The sequence below is a fragment of the Polyodon spathula genome, chromosome 30 (genome assembly GCF_017654505.1).
Source record: "Polyodon spathula isolate WHYD16114869_AA chromosome 30, ASM1765450v1, whole genome shotgun sequence".
In the NCBI taxonomy this organism is placed as follows: domain Eukaryota; kingdom Metazoa; phylum Chordata; class Actinopteri; order Acipenseriformes; family Polyodontidae; genus Polyodon; species Polyodon spathula.
The window spans coordinates 3178139-3195846 of NC_054563.1; the positions used below are offsets into that span (position 1 = coordinate 3178139).

General features: G+C 39.5%; 2 protein-coding genes across 5 annotated transcripts; both read right to left on the reverse strand.

The window, feature by feature from the left end:
• Nucleotides 1-52: 52 nt before the first annotated feature.
• riox2 (ribosomal oxygenase 2) lies at nucleotides 53-9582 on the reverse strand. 2 transcript variants are annotated; one of them, XM_041232703.1, is made up of 10 exons: nucleotides 9094-9581; nucleotides 7729-8162; nucleotides 6951-7070; nucleotides 6355-6483; nucleotides 4825-4928; nucleotides 3550-3652; nucleotides 3289-3454; nucleotides 2670-2758; nucleotides 1341-1454; nucleotides 53-753 (listed from the first exon to the last, which is right to left on the reverse strand). In XM_041232703.1, the coding sequence occupies exons 2-10, from the start codon at nucleotides 8158-8160 to the stop codon at nucleotides 595-597; spliced, it is 1416 nt and encodes a 471-aa protein (XP_041088637.1). In that variant the 5' UTR covers nucleotides 8161-8162; nucleotides 9094-9581; the 3' UTR covers nucleotides 53-594. The 2 variants fall into 2 exon arrangements, with proteins under 2 accessions (XP_041088637.1, XP_041088638.1); XM_041232704.1 differs by having other exon boundaries at nucleotides 615-791; nucleotides 9094-9582.
• Nucleotides 9583-10798: 1216 nt separating this feature from the next.
• Nucleotides 10799-16607, reverse strand: tiprl (TIP41, TOR signaling pathway regulator-like (S. cerevisiae)). 3 transcript variants are annotated; one of them, XM_041232708.1, is made up of 8 exons: nucleotides 16335-16607; nucleotides 15019-15137; nucleotides 14730-14909; nucleotides 14522-14621; nucleotides 14223-14354; nucleotides 12893-12988; nucleotides 12664-12726; nucleotides 10799-12321 (listed from the first exon to the last, which is right to left on the reverse strand). In XM_041232708.1, the coding sequence occupies exons 2-8, from the start codon at nucleotides 15120-15122 to the stop codon at nucleotides 12187-12189; spliced, it is 810 nt and encodes a 269-aa protein (XP_041088642.1). In that variant the 5' UTR covers nucleotides 15123-15137; nucleotides 16335-16607; the 3' UTR covers nucleotides 10799-12186. The 3 variants fall into 3 exon arrangements, with proteins under 3 accessions (XP_041088642.1, XP_041088640.1, XP_041088641.1); XM_041232706.1 differs by having other exon boundaries at nucleotides 15019-15152; nucleotides 16335-16606; XM_041232707.1 differs by lacking the exon at nucleotides 16335-16607 and having other exon boundaries at nucleotides 15019-16309.
• Between the last annotated feature and the right edge of the window lie 1101 nt (nucleotides 16608-17708).

Here is a 17708-nt window from a genome sequence, read left to right on the forward strand (position 1 = left end):
TTACACAACAGCAAAACATCGTACAACATCGCTCCATCTTCATTCATGTTTGAACTTTATTTTTTGTTAACTGCTATCAAAACACTATTATTACATGCACTACCTAATTCCTTCAGGAAGCTTTAAACTGCCAAGCGAGTGCCTGGCACCAGACTTCTGTTAAGGTCAGCTAGGACTTACCTGTCATGCTTGAAACTAACTGGGGAACAAGGAGAGGCAGCTTGCACAGAATATATGTCAAGGATGCCCAAAGGCAAGACACATGAAATCACCAAGTTTGTCTACCCCCTAGGGTGGGCTATGGTCAAATCAAGCTTCAACAACTGAAGTGAAATGAGATAACATCTCAATCTTTACCCAGTAATTCACATCACAAAACGACTACAGAATTCACACAGGCCCTAAAAAAGGGTGGTCCTTCACACTGCCATAGCAACTTGAGGAAGCTCCCATTGACTGCTGTCTGTGCTTTGTGGATTAACAGCTCTTTCCCTTTTTTGAACTAATAAAATAAAATAAGAAAAACTATTCTATTGACTAAAGAAAGAAAAAAAAAACAAGACACTTGAGACATTAGATTTTTATTCATGTCCACTACATCACTGCAATCAGACACTCGGTCCAGAGAGACAAGGCAAGGTTCTCTTTGTCTGTGTCCAGGTCTAACCGGAGATCTTTCACGAAGACCGTCTCGATTGTCAGCAGCTGTTTCAGGGCCTCTGTGTGTGACAGAGGGAATCGAAGCCCGCGGCCCTGGGGAGGGAACACGGACCGTGTGTAAACACCAGGGACTGGGGAGGGGGGACATACACAAAGGACTTAGCAAGCACTTAGTGGAACGTGGATTGCAAACCATTTACTGCAGGACGATTCATTCTAGCAACTTTCTATAGAGATGGACAACTCTGGTGCTTTCAGACTGGGTATATTTTGCAGTTAATTATTTCATTATACCTGTTAAACCTGGTGTTGACTGGCCCTCAAGAGTTGCCCATGCCTGCTATATTACATTATGCTGCGTCCCCATTTTTACGATGCTGTTATTCCAATGCCCTTCAAAGAAAAAGCATGTTTCCATGGCAACACAACCTAATTCCAGGTTTGGGGGACCTTGAAGGAAACAAGATTCTAGTGTACATCTATAAAAACGTTCAAAAAATAGAAAATCGTGCAGTAAAGGGTCACACGACTTGGAGAAGAAAAGGCACACAAAGCAAGACAAGCAGAGCAAGGAGGCTCATTTGCTCGACGTGCTCAAGCAGGAAAGGGCTTTCACATTTGAAATGCTTTATTTTACCATGGCCGTAGACACGCACAGACAGAGCTGTCTCAGGGCCTACCTTTAACGTCTCGTCTTCGTCGTCGTCCTCTTCCTCCCCGGCTCCCATCATGTGCATTGCTCTGCTGTTGTTCAGCGAGTGAAACACAAACAATGCCATCTCCGTGGAAACATCCTGATAGAACAGACAGCAGCTTGGTAAATCACATCCACACAAGTGACAGGGTGGTAAACAGGACCAGCAACCATACAGCACAGCTACAACCATTTACCAAGTGACTGACTTCAAAGTGCAGTATGCACCACACATGTACAACAGCAACACATCATTCAGAGACTATGTGGAGTCCGTTACTAGACTTTGTAATTCTGCTTATTAAATCTGTTAGTATCATGATGGTTATGCAGCTGTGCTGAGCAGGTGGATTGAGAACCATCGCTAGAAAACAGGAAATGTCAGCATGTCTCATTATGATGAACTAGCTCACGAACATTCTCTGTACTCGGGTGGGTGACTTCAAACGTGTACCTCACACCTTTCAGCCACCTCTGTATTTAGGAGAGAAAAAGGGACCAGTTTAATCTGATTTCACTTGCAAATTACCAATTGTTTTTTTTTTTTATGTCCTGAATTCAGATCGGTTAGGTGTAGCAGGCTGTGTGTGTCCACTTACGCCTAGTTACAGCCAAAACCAAAATACATCATCTCCCAAAACACAGAGGACCTTCAAGGAGACACGTGAATGCTTTGATATACACGGTGAGGTTTGTTTTCAAGCAGACACAGACTAGCCACCTGGGAATAATGCACTCATTTAGGCAGGTTGTATGTTAAGTCAAAGGACACAGGAAAATTAATTGCACACACACACAACCTAGATGTAAATAGATCCACTGTGATGCCATCTCCCAACAGTGCAGCCTCTTTCCTGCTACACACTGCACAACATCTGCTCACTGACTGCACCAGAAAGAAAAAAAATCATAACACTAATAATAATAATAATGTGACTTAACTGACTATATCTTCTTCAGACCTCAGGGTAACTGCTGTTGCATTGTACAGTACTATCAACTTCAATAGTCAGCAAATAACTACTGTAGTATATATTTAAATTGATTTGCATACAGTACCCTTTACATAATAACTGCATGTAGCAGGCAAAACAATCATAAATTCCTTTACATAATTACTGCATAAATTCCTATACAGCAGTAGTACGGTATGCAGCCACACTGTATAATAGTAAACACAATTCTGCACCGGCGAGATAAGCATGCAGACTCCACTCATAATAACAATACAATAAAGCCCAGGCCAGGGTGGTACCAGATAAACAAGCTTAATGATTCCCTCTTTTCATTAGAACCCTCTGCTATTTACACTTACTGTCATTTCTTGATGAGGCTCCACGAGGATAAGGACGTGGTCTTTAAAGCGCAGTGTGATTTTATCATCCAGTTTGGGCAGTTTTCCACCTGAAAGATAATCACTTTAGAAAAGCATACACATATCAACAAAACAAGACATATGCAGGACTTAAAGTGCATATCAAACTGCATTAAATCAAAGCTTGTGACACTGCCCTAGCTATACTTTACAATGGCTATGGCGCTGCCATAGTTTTGATTTAATCCAGGCCACAGGAAAAGGCAGGATACTATACAAGTTAAGTAACTTAGACACATTCAAATGTTAAACCTCTATATAGAAGCTACTTGCTGTCCTGCAGAAATTAAACATCTAAATATAATGAAATGATTTGCATAAAGACTGTCCAGGTATACAAGAGGGGTTATTAAACAATTTGAAACAGAAGACAAACCTTCATCTGAAACATAAGCACCTTAACCACTGTACATCACAACCCACCGAGAAAGCAGCTGTGGAGCTTATACCATGACCTCATCCCTCCAGCAGGGGTCAGCGTTACTAATAGAAGCAATACTAAGTTTTGCAAGGGGACTGGCACACAGAATAGAGCACAGGCCGTGATCAATAAATGTACCTGGCGTGAGTTCACAGCCACCTCCCAGGTAAGGAGGAAGCCTGTTTGTTATGAAATCCTTCTTCATGTCCGCAGACCTCAGTTCTTGTCCACTCTCTAACTTGTCTGCCAGACCTCTGAGAAATCCAGACAGCTGCTTAGTTGCATAATCCGATTTATTTACATCCTGAAACGGTTTTAGAAAAAAAAAAAAAAAATGCTGCAATGCTGTTTGCTAAAAAAAGAATCGTGCAATGACTGCTGTATCGATGCATGTCTCACCATTAGTAGCTTTCTGGGCAGGCCTGCCCTTATAGCAACATCCTGTTTCATGGAATCAAATACAAATCCTGGGACAATATCTAACAGGAAATCACCCCAAGAGCTGGAAGAGAAAGTCAAGAACAAAAGGAGCTGTAAGTCAAGCTGAGCCGAAATGGAAAGAAGACTCCTATTGTGTGGCAGTTTGAGCAATTGCAGGTTTTATTGTGACCAGAGTTACTAGTCAATCTCTCATACTGAAATGCAGCGGGACTGCCTTCTATATAGGGTTCAGTAGCAGCCCATCAATTCTCATTAGACTGAAAATGCAGTGTTTTACCACGGCGCACAGCTGTGGCCAAAAGTCTTGCATCACCCTATAGAATTAACTCATTTTACTTCATAAAGTCGAATGAAACCTGCTGAATAATGTTATGTTGACATACTGAATTACATACCGCTTTGTAGTTTTTTCTGTATTGTTAATGAAAAGCTGACAAAAATTAAAAAATGTGACATTTCGAAAATCCAGCATGAAATACTGTACTACTATTATGGCTTGCGGTAGACTTCTGCAATGCCATTTTGTAGTAACATAATTCAGCAGATTTTATTAGACTTTATGAAGCAAAATGAGTTAATTCTATAGGGTGATGCAAAACCTTTGGCCAGAGCTGTAAGTAACAAATGTTACCAAACTAATGCACTGTGCTGGCAAGGCTTCGGCCTGGCCACTAGGGGTCACTGAAGTGTGTTGAGGTGAACTATCATCTGCACTCAGTGCTCAGGGTTACTAAGGCAAACACTGACCACTTGGGCCCCAGAGAACAGTAAATATTGTATTTCCAGACACTTAAGCCCTTAACTTGAAACTCTTAACACTTAAGCCCTTAAAAACCAGATATTTCTGGTTAGAAGATTGCACAGCCGCATTACAGCCACTAAAGATACAAGAATGTAGCTGGCTCTCAGAAACACTTTACTGTCAATTGTATTACCTTGATACTCCTAATGCTGTTGAGCCTGTAGGAAACACCTGCTATTGCAGTTTTTGAAACAGTGAAAAAAAAAAAAAAAATACAGGTATGTACAATTTTAAAACAAGAGCTCCCTCTATTGGCCTCACTGGAAAACACATTTGCTAAATGACATAAAACAAGGCCAATTACTAGAGCCTATCAAGGAAGTATTGATGGTGCAGATCTGCGAGTCAGACAAGCAACCTCTGTTACACTAAGAACAGGAACGCCTTAGTGCTTTGGCCTCAGTGAGACCCACGCTCTGCAGTCTGCGTACTTGTTCTGGTAGGTGCTGATGGTTACATGAGTCGAGTGCTGAACTCCACTGGGTGTGTCCGCTTGGTGGATTGTGCCTCTGGGGAAATACAGCAGGTCACCAGGCTGCAGCAACAGGGGAAAGAAATAATAAAATACTAGAGAATTCATTATTACCAGTACTTTCAACCCAACTGACCTCAGAAGCTACCTGAATACACAGCTCCCTAGTCATCAAAGGCAGCCTACCCTATGTGCCTCATTGTTTTGTAAAACCCCGGATATGTGTGTTTGTATGGGGACTAATTGTATTAACTTGTTTTCTTTTCCCTCAGCCGGCTTTCTTATTAAATAGTTTGGATCTAAAGTTAAATCTCAAAAAAAAAAAAAAAAACATTCTTAATTGAGTAAAGCAAACTATTGTGGGTCAGGTAAAGTACACCAGTCTGGATTGGTAAAGTAAACCATTGTTATGACACATTTTGTCTCCTGACTAATATTTTCGTTTTTTTGTTTTCTTTTAAACCTTCAAAACAACATAATGGAAAAATATAAAATAGACATTTTCTGATGCTTGTGAAATGGAATGTATTTCTGAAAGCATTCGATTACGCTAAATCTTTATTTCACTTCTCCAGCAGAACGTTGATGAAGGCTGTAGCAGCTAAACGCACCCACTGTTCTCACCTTCTCTTCTTAATAAACTAAACCTGCTGCATTTTTAAACTCTTCTCTGCCGATTCATAACGCAGAACGGTAGAGTGTTCGTTTAAGTATGTGTCCTGCTGGCTAGCAAATCTGTTTAAAAAATAAATCTTCTGAAAGTGCGCGTCGACGATGATCACACCATGATGAAAACTCAATTGAAGAAAGTGTACAGTATGTACAACACTGACATCATTCCCTCACATTTCCTTTTGTGCAGCTTTGAGAAGCCCTCAAAAACATTTTTTTTTTTTTATTTTTTTTCTGGAGTAGCTCATGATAATTAATATAGACAGAAACACAACAGAGAAGCACACATAATATATCATTGTTGAATTAGTACTAAGTAAAAAGAAAAATCAAATAAAACAGGGATATATAGTCCAAGTCTATCACTGTATCATGGCCAGGTCCTGTTGTAGGTGAACACCCAGGATCTGGAAAGTATGGGGATGATTTCAGAGAACGCTATGGTGATTAAAATTGCCAAGTCCAACACATCCCTGTTTTAATAGTAGTACCTGTTACATTAAAAATGTCAGCCTCTATTGTGCATTGTTTGACTAACACCTTGTTGTATCTTTTTTTATAACACAGTTGTTTTTTTTTATTTTATAATATCACCTCTTTTTTAGGATATCATGAAACAAAACTCCCTCTCTACAGCAGCTACTGCATAGTGTGATACTTCTTAGTACTCATCCCTTCAGGTTTAACTTAAGTGTTATATTACAGTGCATGACGGAGTGTCTCAATGCTTTTAATGCTTGCACTGGCTGTGCACAGGAGTACCTGCCCTGTCTTGTTGACAGTTTCACCCCTGGGCATTCAGTACAGGCTTGTATACCTTGAGTGTAAACTCGTGTGTGGGGCTCCCAATGCGGTCCTCCGGCTCCAGGCTGTACTCTCGGGCGAGAGGCACTGTGGGTTTGTAGAGCCGCCAGCGCTTCTCTCCTTCCAGCTGCAGAATAAACACCTGGGAAAGAAAGGTTACATTGATTCAGCGACAGGAACGACACGGAATTCAACAGCCCCATTCGGTGACAAGCTGGTCCGACCCAGTGGCACTCAGCACACCTCAATGAGACATTTTCACACTGCAAAGGCTTGAGAGGTGCTTGTGGGGTGACTCATTCATCTCAGTCTCCTGAACTACTAGCACAAGCTCAAACTGATGCTTGGTCGGCAGTGATCCCTGTACACTGCAGCTTCTGTTGTCCGGCGTGTTATTACTGATGCATTGGGAAAGTGAAGAGATGACACATAGCTAGAGCAGGGGGGAGCAGACAGGAGCTTGGTGTGACATCTTTACTGAAAGACAGTACCTCCAACAGTGTTGAATGAATAAGCTGGGGCTCTGCCATTACTAGAGCTATGGGGAGCAGACAGGAGCTTGTATTGAGTTGTATTTACTGGGGTATGTTTTTCATTGTCGAGCAGTACCTCAACGTCATCATAATGTGGAGGCAAGCCTTGGGATTCCTGTGGTGTGATGTACACGTTGGAGCCCACCAAAGAGCCAAAAAAGCACTCCAATTTCTCTTGGATTCTCCACAACTCATCCTGCCAACATTACAAAAGAGAAACAGGCATGAACTGTCAATATATTTATATACAGTACATGAACAAAATCAGCACAGGACAAATACTGCATCACCCTGAAGACAGGAACAAAGACTGCATCGCCCTGAAGACAAGGGCAAATACCGCATCGCCCTGAAGACAGGGGCAAATACCGCATCGCCCTGAAGACAGGGACAAATACTGCATCGCCCTGAAGACAGGGACAAATACCGCATCGCCCTGAAGACAGGAACAAAGACCGCATTGCCCTGATGACAGGGGCACATTGTGCCTTGTCCTGATGACTTTACTTTCAAGTAGTGCCCTGGCTTTCTAGAATAAATAATTTTGCATCTTGATCGACCCATGGAATTTTCTTCTGCCTTTCTCAAAATTACACTCAGGTATCAGACATCATAAATTCAAGTGTGGTTATTATTTGTTTGAAAACTACTGTATAATCATTCCCTTTACTGTTGTCTGTGATGACTGTCAAGTACTATATGGCTGGCTTCACTTACACCTAATATAACTAAATCAGGGGCAACCGTTCCTTTCCTTTGCTAACGAGGATCTGTGAAACCAGCCATGTATCTCAGGCTGAGACCTACCAGTTACATTGCAGTTTTTGTTAACTCAATAAACAACAACCCCTCACCTTAAATCTCTGAGGCTGGTGGAACTGAATCGTCGCTCTTTTCTGATCAAAATCCTTCTTCAGCTGGTTGTAGTTCACCTTACCGTCTTTATTCAAAACCACCTTTTTGCCATTTACGCAGCGACAGAAGTTCATGTCCCTGCCGTAGAACACTCCCCTGCCGCAGAGCTGTTTGAGGTCAGCAAACTGGAAGAGAGACTGGTAGTAAGCGGCCAGGGAAGGGTCAGACCTCTGGATAAGCAGGGGCTTCTGCTCCCAGTAATCCTGGAAGAAGTCCTTGGGTGCGATGGGGGAGATTAGGCTTTTGAACAGGCTGTCTGGGCTTTCGAAGTTTAAGGGCGAGGGGATTCTTGCAGGTTCAGTCTTGTTTCGTTTGGGAGGTGCGTCTCCTTCACCAGCTTTAGAAGCTGTTTTTCCTCCTTTCTTAGGCATTACTGTACAAAAGAGAGATATTAAAAAAGAGGGTTTTTAATCCACGTTGGTGTAATCAGCCCAAAGAGTATTAAGTTATCTCAACAATCAGCCTTTTACTGCAACTTGATTAGCAGTATTAAAACAGTGTTCTGTCTAGAAAAGATTCAACAGGGTCATTCTTAGAATTGTATTTCTCTGGTTTATGGTGCAATTCCATCAATCTCCTGTTTATAGTAAGCACACAGCGCTGCAATATCCAAAAATCCATTTAATAAGCTTGTATTGAAAACTAGTGTTCAAACTTATGTCACCGTGGAACAAGATAAAATAAAACAGAAAGGTACTTTATTTTACTAAATTTGACAGGGACTGTGGGGAAGTTGCATTACTGTACTGCCTGGTTTGTGTGAAGCAAAGAAACGAAATCTTAACGTTGAAAAAGCTTATTCTGATTGCCAGCAAAGACTAATGTAAGGGGTGAAAATACAGCCACTGGTGTTGTTTACATTGTTTAGCATAAGTTACCACCAGCAGGTTTTTGGTTGGCACTAATGAGCTGATGTCGCTGCTGACGGCAGCTGCAAAAAACACTTTCTTAATAAACATATTTTGGGGGGGGTTAACATTGCAGTAAAATCTGTACTGGTAAGAGGAAACTATATTTTTACTGTCTTATTGTGTTTGAACTTCATAACTGTATTCTCCCTGTACTAGTCTAATTACACAACGTACTGATTATTTATGTTGCAGGGCATAAGTGTGTGATTACTCTTAATATTGCCTAAACAACAGTCACTGATTTTAATATATCTTCGCAGCAAAACTGTGTCACAGCATCAGCCCGAGACAGATAACTATTATCCCTATGACAAACACGACTATACTGCAGCGTTATAATACTTCTGTGTTGAAATGAATGGCTCAGACACCAAGTGTTAATAAGTTGCTTACTTCCAAGGAACAGTCGACACACGTGGGTCCCCTCAGTCTGCTGTCCCTGACGCTGCCTGGAAACACAGAGCGTCACTGAAGGTTCCAAGAGAGGAGTTTGGTAGCTATCGCCCTCTTGTGGTGTTTTGACAAAATAGCAGAATCATATTAGTGAAAAGTGAAAATTAGTACTGTGCTGTATGATTTTTATTCAAACTTCAAATTAATCAATAACACGAGAATACATATGATGGAAGGAAAATTTGAATATAAATATATATATTTTTTATATCAAGTGACTCAAATGTCCAGTTTTCCATCTTGTAAATAAGTGTAGAATCTCATCAAGCTGTCGCATACTTAAAATAATATACTGTATTGCCTAAACAGCAGTTACAGACTGGTACAGATTCCATGGGCTTTGTATGTTCGCTCTAAAGTAATCTACATTTTTTTTTTTTAATTTAAATAGTCCAAGACTGGATAAACTACTGCTGTATTTACTCTAGAGTACCAGGGACACTCCCAGCATTAATTCATTTCCAGGTTATAATCCGGCTCGATACAATGCTGGTTGCTTCCTCGGTGCTGTAAAATGATCCACTGCCTCTTGCAGTTGTAAACAGTTGCAAATCTATATTCCGCCAATATTAAGTTTATTCAAATAGCGCCGTTTGTGTACTAAGGTTATGAAGATCTAACATCCAACAGTGTACATGAGTTTATTCAGTGTCTGTTAAATAATTAAATAGACAGACCCCCAGATGTGTCTTGAAGGAAGAATTACAGAACATTATATTTATTTGTTTCTTGCTAGGTCGAATGAAAATGCAGTGAGCTTGGTGAATACGTCCCTAAATCCTTCTGAAATGGCCTCTATCACACTGTGAAATATTAGTGTGTTGACAGCAATTGTATGAACTGTGTGTGCTCCAGTTAACGGTTAAGTGTAAAAATGACACTTTAATAACATTTCACCGTACAAATCGATTCAAATTGTGGTGTTTTTCGTAATTAAACAATTCTATTTTAATCAAATGCCACACTGTTAGTATTATGTACAGCGTTTAAGAGGGTGCATACACAATCTATATTATATATGACCTTTAAATGTGTTAGTGATTAATACGCGGGCCACTGTTTTAAAACAATAATACACATTTACGTTGTACAGATTTGTGCCAATTCTAACCATATATCTGCAGACCAGTTTTATTTTCATTTTCCCTTAGAACTGTTTTACTAACATTCAACACATGCAAACAAGGAATAAATAAAGAGTACAAATGTTAAATGATTATTTTACTGTCCCATGCCATTGTTATGATGTTTGCAATGATGGTTTATATTGCAAACATGTTTTTTGTTTTGTTTTTGGTAAGTCTGTGTTATGGTGCTTATAGCTGCTCTTCAGTTCTAATTTCCTGCTATAGATCAGGCAATGCAAGCTTATGGAAGGAACAGTCAGCAGCATATTGTGATTTGACACTGGATCAAGTTTTTTGCTGGCAATACACTAGATGGCGCTGGCGATCACTAGTGTAAAACACTTTGGCTGATCTAGCCGGCACTACCTATGTCTATGGCAAGCAACAGGAACTGAAGATGAGCTGCTCAAAGCAAATCTTCAAAGCATCTTAACAGAATCATTCAAGAAGAATACTTGCAAAAATCATAGCATGCAAGAGCAAAAAAAAAAGAAAAAAAAATGACATTTGAAGCTTCCTGCACTTACTCTTTAAGGCATGTTTATTTATAACTTTAGAATCACAGCCAGTTGTTTGTTTGAAAGGAAAGCAGTGCAGCTATATAAACATCAAGACTGCCAACAATACAGAAATACATGGATATGAAAAAAAACATCATGTTAAAAAAAAGCACGTAGAAAGAGGCAGCATTCTCATTCTCTGGTATTTGTGATTGTAAAGTTCCACGATAAAGTTAACACAGCCAAATTTACAATCAGAGAAACACGTAATCATCAGTTAAATGGTGAACAGTCTGCACATTTATATATATTAAAATCACTAGTACTGTAATAGTTACACATCAGGGGTCCTTCTAGTTCATTACTTTTTAAATTTAATTTTAGAAAAAAATTCTGTGATAATTTCTTTAAAGAACAAGCCCTAATCAATAATGATTAGTGCCACAAGGCATTTTTATTAGCTCTCTGAGATGCTCGGAATATATTAACACAATACTCTGACTTTCTAAAGGTATTTAACTTGCTCCATTTCAGAAAACAACCTTAACAATGCAGTATCCCATATGCAATTACACATGTGCACATTGTAGCACGCTTTCACTGTACTATTAATTTACCATGTTTTCACTAAGTTTGGGTTTGCTACCAATGTGCACCCTGGCAAACTGCACGGACAGATTCCTGTTTTGGAGGCTGATTCAGAAAGTTATTGGGTTAGAACAGGAGATTCTGCAAAAGTAATCTCAACGGTGTTGCTAGCAGCATCAGAGATCCGACCATAAAGAAAGGCAACTTTAAAATGGACATGGAAATTTGACTTTTCAGCTGTAGCAGCTCAACGTTATAGCTGCCATACCATTTTCACTGCTGCCTTCATCTTGACGAACTTTTAATTGCTATTAAATACACTCCCTTCACTGTGAAATCCACCCCATTGTGACTTAAGGGATGAAAATGTTAACATATGGTGATAGAAATGAAAAGTTTAACTAGAGAGGCAGTGAACAAGGTACTGTGGATAATTAACCTTTGTTAATATGCATTTAAAGTTTAAAGTGATTATCAACAGGGATTCATTGTGGTGTATTCACGAAGCAAATTTACATTACACTTTAAAAAATATATCTATAAACCCAGATTAATAAATCATGTTAACCTTTACATGCATTATTAAATTATACGTCCGGTTTGTCAGGTTAGTGCTGGTCTTGAACTGCCTTGCCTAAATTAAAGTGTGGATCCCTCCCATTATATTCTGTATATGCAGTACAAATACAAACACTTTCCCCCTAAATTCTGGCTGTCAAGTCAAGACGCCTGGATTTCTCTCACAACAGGTCCACTTCAGTTATCATCAAAAACAAGAGTACAAGTGTGATTCCTCAGCATGCGCTTGTCTGCCCCGTTCACGTTCGCTCAGGTTCTGTCATTTCTGATTCCGACTCCTTGTCTGGGAATTCCAGTTTTTCACACTGCAGCAGCTTTATAGGAAGGTACTGTTGAATCTCATTGGGATCTGTGTAAAACGCAGGGGGGATGTTCTGAACAGAACAGAGAAAACACAGATGCCAGTATTAATAAAGACTGCAGAAACTCATTATTAATACATTATGGAATGACCCTGGGTATTTGTGTGTGTCCTGCAATGGTGGGGAACTGCAGTTTTAAAAAGTACTAAACATCTTACAAATCGTAGACAGACATGCGTTTTGATATCAATGTCTTCATGTGTTCAGAAGAAACAAGACACTGAAAATATCTCTAAAGATACACTTTCTTCATGAGGTTATGGATGAGATGCCAACAGCTTTTCAACTGATTTGAAGGTGTTTAATAAAAATCATTTTGTATATAGCGTTTTCTTTTGTGCAATTCTTAATTACCTGGAGGTCTGCAATCTTGCTTTCTCGAGTACTGAACTCACGCAGCATGTAATTTGTGCCTGTCTGGATAAAATTAGAAAAAAACATGTTTAAAAAAATGAAACCCAATATATTCTCTTGAAACAGTTTTGAATACAGTAAAAACTAAACAATTCTCAGCAGTTCACACTATCCTACTGATCTACTGTACACCTCTGTGGATCTAAATAGGAAGAGTTTAAACGGTTACCTCATGGTAGAGTCTTGTGTCGTTCGTCCGAATAAGCACTCCGTCAACTCGCAAAAAGAATCTCATCAACACAAAGAAACTGGTGGGCATGACTCTCTGCACAAGAACAAGAAATCATATTGAACAGCAAGCTGGGCGAGACGCCCGAGAACATGAAATCATATTGAACAGCAAGCTGGGCGAGACGCCCGAGAACAAGAAATCATATTGAACAGCAAGCTGGGCGAGACGCCCGAGAACAAGAAATCATATTGAACAGCAAGCTGGAACAAGCGAGCAAGCTGGGCGAGCCCGAGAACAAGAAATCATATTGAACAGCAAGCTGGGCGAGACACCCGAGAACAAGAAATCGTATTGAACAGCAAGCTGGGCGAGACACCCGAGAACAAGAAATCGTATTGAACAGCAAGCTGGGCGAGACGCCCGAGAACAAGAAATCGTATTGAACAGCAAGCTGGGCGAGACGCCCGAGAACAAGAAATCATATTTAACAGCAAGCTGGGCGAGACGCCCGAGAACAAGAAATCGTATTGAACAGCAAGCTGGGCGAGACACCCGAGAACAAGAAATCGTATTGAACAGCAAGCTGGGCGAGACACCCGAGAACAAGAAATCGTATTGAACAGCAAGCTGGGCGAGACGCCCGAGAACAAGAAATCATATTGAACAGCAAGCTGGGCGAGACGCCCGAGAACAAGAAATCATATTTAACAGCAAGCTGGGCAAAACACTGGAAATCTTCTAGCTTTTTATGCAGATTTGACTTCAAGTCACTTTTGCATCATCAAGAGATTAAATTATTAAATCCAGCCACTTTTTATGTAAAAACACTGGAACCGTTTTTGATAGTTTTAAACAACTGTATGTAGCATATACCAGTTAATTTAGGGGAATGCTGTACATTTAACCACTCTGTACGATTAGTTATTTATTTAAGACTTGATTGAAAACTGTTTCAGTGTACTCCATGACTTCACGATGTTTTCGGGAGACCTGCCATCAGGCACTGAATAGTGCTGAACTAAAGGAAACTCACATGTGTTTACACTACAAGTCTTTTATCATTGGATTTTTGTTTCTTTTAGTATTTCTAAAGACCTGTCAATAAGACAGTTCAATAATCCAGCCTGCATGTAATAAATGCACAAATTAAGGTCTCTGTAGAGGCTCAGGCACTTTTCAAAAAACCTTGCTGAACTGACATAGACCTTGTCTTAGGAAACAAAAGTACACCACGAATCATCTCACAAAACATAAGAAGCCAATAACTCCATGACTCCAATGTATACATTATATAGTTTGTTTGTTGTAGTAAAGCAGTATTACTTACAATTTTTACGCTAACCATGGAGACCCCGTGATCATGCAGCTCATCTTCAAACAATAAAACATCTTCGAAGAACATAATCTGTTCTCTGGCTTTTAGTTTCTCCATATCAATGCGATCATCTGTTGCAGTGACCTGGAAATGGGCAGAAAGGTACATCATTTCAAGATGTGGGTTGTTCTTTGTTTCACGTACAAGTGTTGAGACAAATCATTGTGAAAACCTTCCACATGTACCACACACAGTTCTGTAAAAGGGCTGTTATTACTGTAGCACGTCACAGACAATGAAAATAGAATTACCTTGAACTTCAAATTATCCCCCAGCAATGTGCCTTTGTAGTCTGTAGTGTACGTCCAGTCGTAACGTTTCACAACTTCTTTAGAATGCTCCGAGTCTGCTCTGTAAATTCCAAGAAATCTGCAACGTAACGCTTGATCTGGCATCGTATGTGTGTGTGCGCTTTACAAACAAATGGATTGGTTTTTTAATTATCAATTGTTTTCGTACCTAGTTTCCTGCCACTCCTGTGCACAGGCCACCTTCACTGAATCCTGCAAGTTATTCACACACTTCAGTGCATCTATAGCATTGAACTGGATCCCAAAGCTGTCCGAGTGCTGTATCCGCAGCACATTGTCTCCGAACAGCATCTCAGGAAGGGAAGGCATGTGCATTTCTTCAGCTAAACTGTCAAGTAAAAAAAAAAAAAGAACAAGCTTGGTTTACAGGCAGCACTGAAATACATTATGAATCACAGAACCCCAACGAAAGAGAAACAATCTGAAGACATTCTTACCGTTCAATATCTTTAGATTTCATGATGTGCGTTTTCACAGCTGTTACCTGCCATGGTCCAAATGTGAAATCCTGTTTACTGCTTTTAAACCCGTGCGCCATCATAGCTGCCAGTGTCGCCTGCAAAACACAAATCTAAAAAAGAATTCCCTCTCTCATGAGACAATTTGAAAATATTCTATTATTAAAACTGAAAGCATGTCTACCATGGGTTTGGTAACGGCTAGTTCCCATAAGAGGAAAGGACCTTGCTATGTCACATCGTGACTACAAAAGAATGAAGTACTTTTTAAAATGTTGCCCAACTTCAATGATGTGATCGAACTGAGGTCCATTAGGTGTTGGGGTTGACTGGGGCTGGGATATCAACCACATGGAGAATTACAGATAATATTTGACACTTTCACAACAAAATCATGCCTAAATACTGTACTATTATTTAGACAGATAAAAATCCTGACAGTAACAATTTGAATTAAAATATGGCTGCAGGGACCATCTCAGAATGCACCCACATTACCATGTCTAGTCAATCACAAGTTACTCCCTTTTACACGTGACATTTTCAGGATGCAGTACTCGGGTGGGTTCAGTGAAAACTCCATAGCCTTGAAATGAATGCAGCAAGAAAACTGTAATATTGTGGAGTAAAGCAAAATGGACTGCTCACTTCGGCACATTCTGGGATACTGACCCAAGAGCCTCCGGATCTGCTGACTGGAATTAACGTAATCGAATGACTTTTTCATCAAACAGTATCTAAAGCCTTTATGGGTATAATATACACGTTTTCGGTCTGGAAATTCAACCTTTTCCCATCAGGTAGTAAGAATCACATAAACCAGTAACCAAAAGTTACCCAGACAGTTCTTGTGAACCAGTCCCCTGTGGTTGCAGAGAAAGGGTTATATTTCAATATACATTAATTTCCGATCAATCAATTATAACGACATGCAAGTGCAACATGTCGATTTTGATTATAATGGATTGCAAGTATCGAACACCAAATGGTACAATATTGTTCCGTTGCTAAATCTTAATTTAGCTTAATTTTTGCTTTTAATCTTAGCTGCAATCGATTTTCACATTACGGTACCGTTGGTATTTTTGGAGATACAGGCTGTAGTTCCTGCTGATTTCAAACTCAACCCCAACTGCGAAACCAGCATTCTCAACTCTCTACAGGCTGAGAGATACACACAAGCCATCTAAATACAACGAAAAGAGAGCGCTTCTCACGTTACAAACACATTTTAAATGTTAAAAGTTTCCACAGTGTACTAGCAACACAATAGATTATGTAAGGCAATGTCCTACCTTTATAAATATATTTTTGTTTAATAAATAAAATTAAAAAAATGTAATAGTATTTTTTTACACAGCTTATTAGATGCGCTTCATTAAAATCCCCCCGATGTGATCCTAATGGCCTTTCAGTATTTAGTTCCGGTGGAAAACAGTAACATTTTTTATTTACAGAAACATCGGCGTCAATTCATTTTTTCCAGATGGAAATACGTTGTCGATATTTTGTCGATGATTTGATAAACTGGATTAAAAGTTAACGAAGCGTCTGTTTTGTTTTTGTTTTTTAATCCGACGCTGAAAAAGTTCCGAGGGGAAACAAATGTTTGGTGTGAATGGTGTCCAAAACCGAGGGGACGCTAGCCTACATGTTGCTAGAAAAATGTAGAAAATGATACTTTTTTTTGTAGAAAATGACGTACAAGCTACACGTTTCAGGCAACTTTGTTACAAGCAACTGTATCAAAGGACTGTTGAATTTCTAGACGCAACATTACATCATAGAATAAATCAGCCAATTAAAGTGAGGTAAAAAGTCATGTGACTAGCTTCTTTGCTGGCGAATATATATATATATATATTATATATATATTATATATAATATATATATATATATAGAATATATATATATATATATCGTTATAATGAATGTAAAGGTGGGATATTGTGAGAGAAACTCTCCTGATCAGTTTTTTTTTTTTTTTTTTTTTTGCAGGTGTTTTTTTTAGGTAGTATAGGCTAGTAAATAAGTGTTATTTGGTCCATTTGTCAAGGAAAGCCGCGAGATGTAGTGGAGAGGTTTTGTACGGCGGTGTCGGCGCTATGCTGGAGTGCTCCGCCTGTGTGAGGCGCCTGCCTGCGGGAACTGAGGTTCACTGCTATATATATATATATCTATATCTATATCTATATCTATATCTATATCTATATCTATATCTATATCTATAGATAGATAGATAGATAGATAGATAGACAGATAGATAGATTTCGTTCTACATTTTCTAGCAACACGTAGAGTAGTGTCCCATTGGCTCTACCGTAGACGCGCAGAGCTCTGAACGTTTACCTGTCACGGATACCTTTCACAGCAGGACTACACTTACCAGAATGCACTGGGGTGTGAGCGGAAGCGCCTGAACTGCCCAAACTGTCCTCGTGTACACGGAGTCATGTGGTAACCCTACGTACGCAATATTACTACTAGAATAATGAAAACACTTTTGTGTTGTGATTTTTTCCATTCTCGGGTATTCTTCATTTTAGAGACGCTTTAATCTCTTAATTTTATACGTAATAAAGAATATTTCTTTGGGGGGTGTAGAGTGCTGCTAACTATAACCTTCAACGATTTTTGAGTTCTAAAAGTATATATTATTTTTGAATTTC

Excerpts from the sequence above, each read along its gene's own strand:
- riox2 (XM_041232703.1), bottom strand. The coding sequence starts at position 8,160 with ATGCCTAAGAAAGGAGGAAAAACAGCTTCTAAAGCTGGTGAAGGAGAC. Across the intron at positions 7,071-7,728 it reads ACCAGCCTCAGAGATTTAAG|GATGAGTTGTGGAGAATCCA; the intron begins GTGAGGGGTTGT and ends TAATGTTGGCAG. Across the intron at positions 3,455-3,549 it reads TGCCCAGAAAGCTACTAATG|GATGTAAATAAATCGGATTA; the intron begins GTGAGACATGCA and ends AAACCGTTTCAG.
- tiprl (XM_041232708.1), bottom strand. The coding sequence starts at position 15,122 with ATGATGGCGCACGGGTTTAAAAGCAGTAAACAGGATTTCACATTTGGA. Across the intron at positions 14,910-15,018 it reads AAATCTAAAGATATTGAACG|TTTAGCTGAAGAAATGCACA; the intron begins GTAAGAATGTCT and ends TTTACTTGACAG. Across the intron at positions 14,622-14,729 it reads CAGGAGTGGCAGGAAACTAG|AGCAGACTCGGAGCATTCTA; the intron begins GTACGAAAACAA and ends TGGAATTTACAG.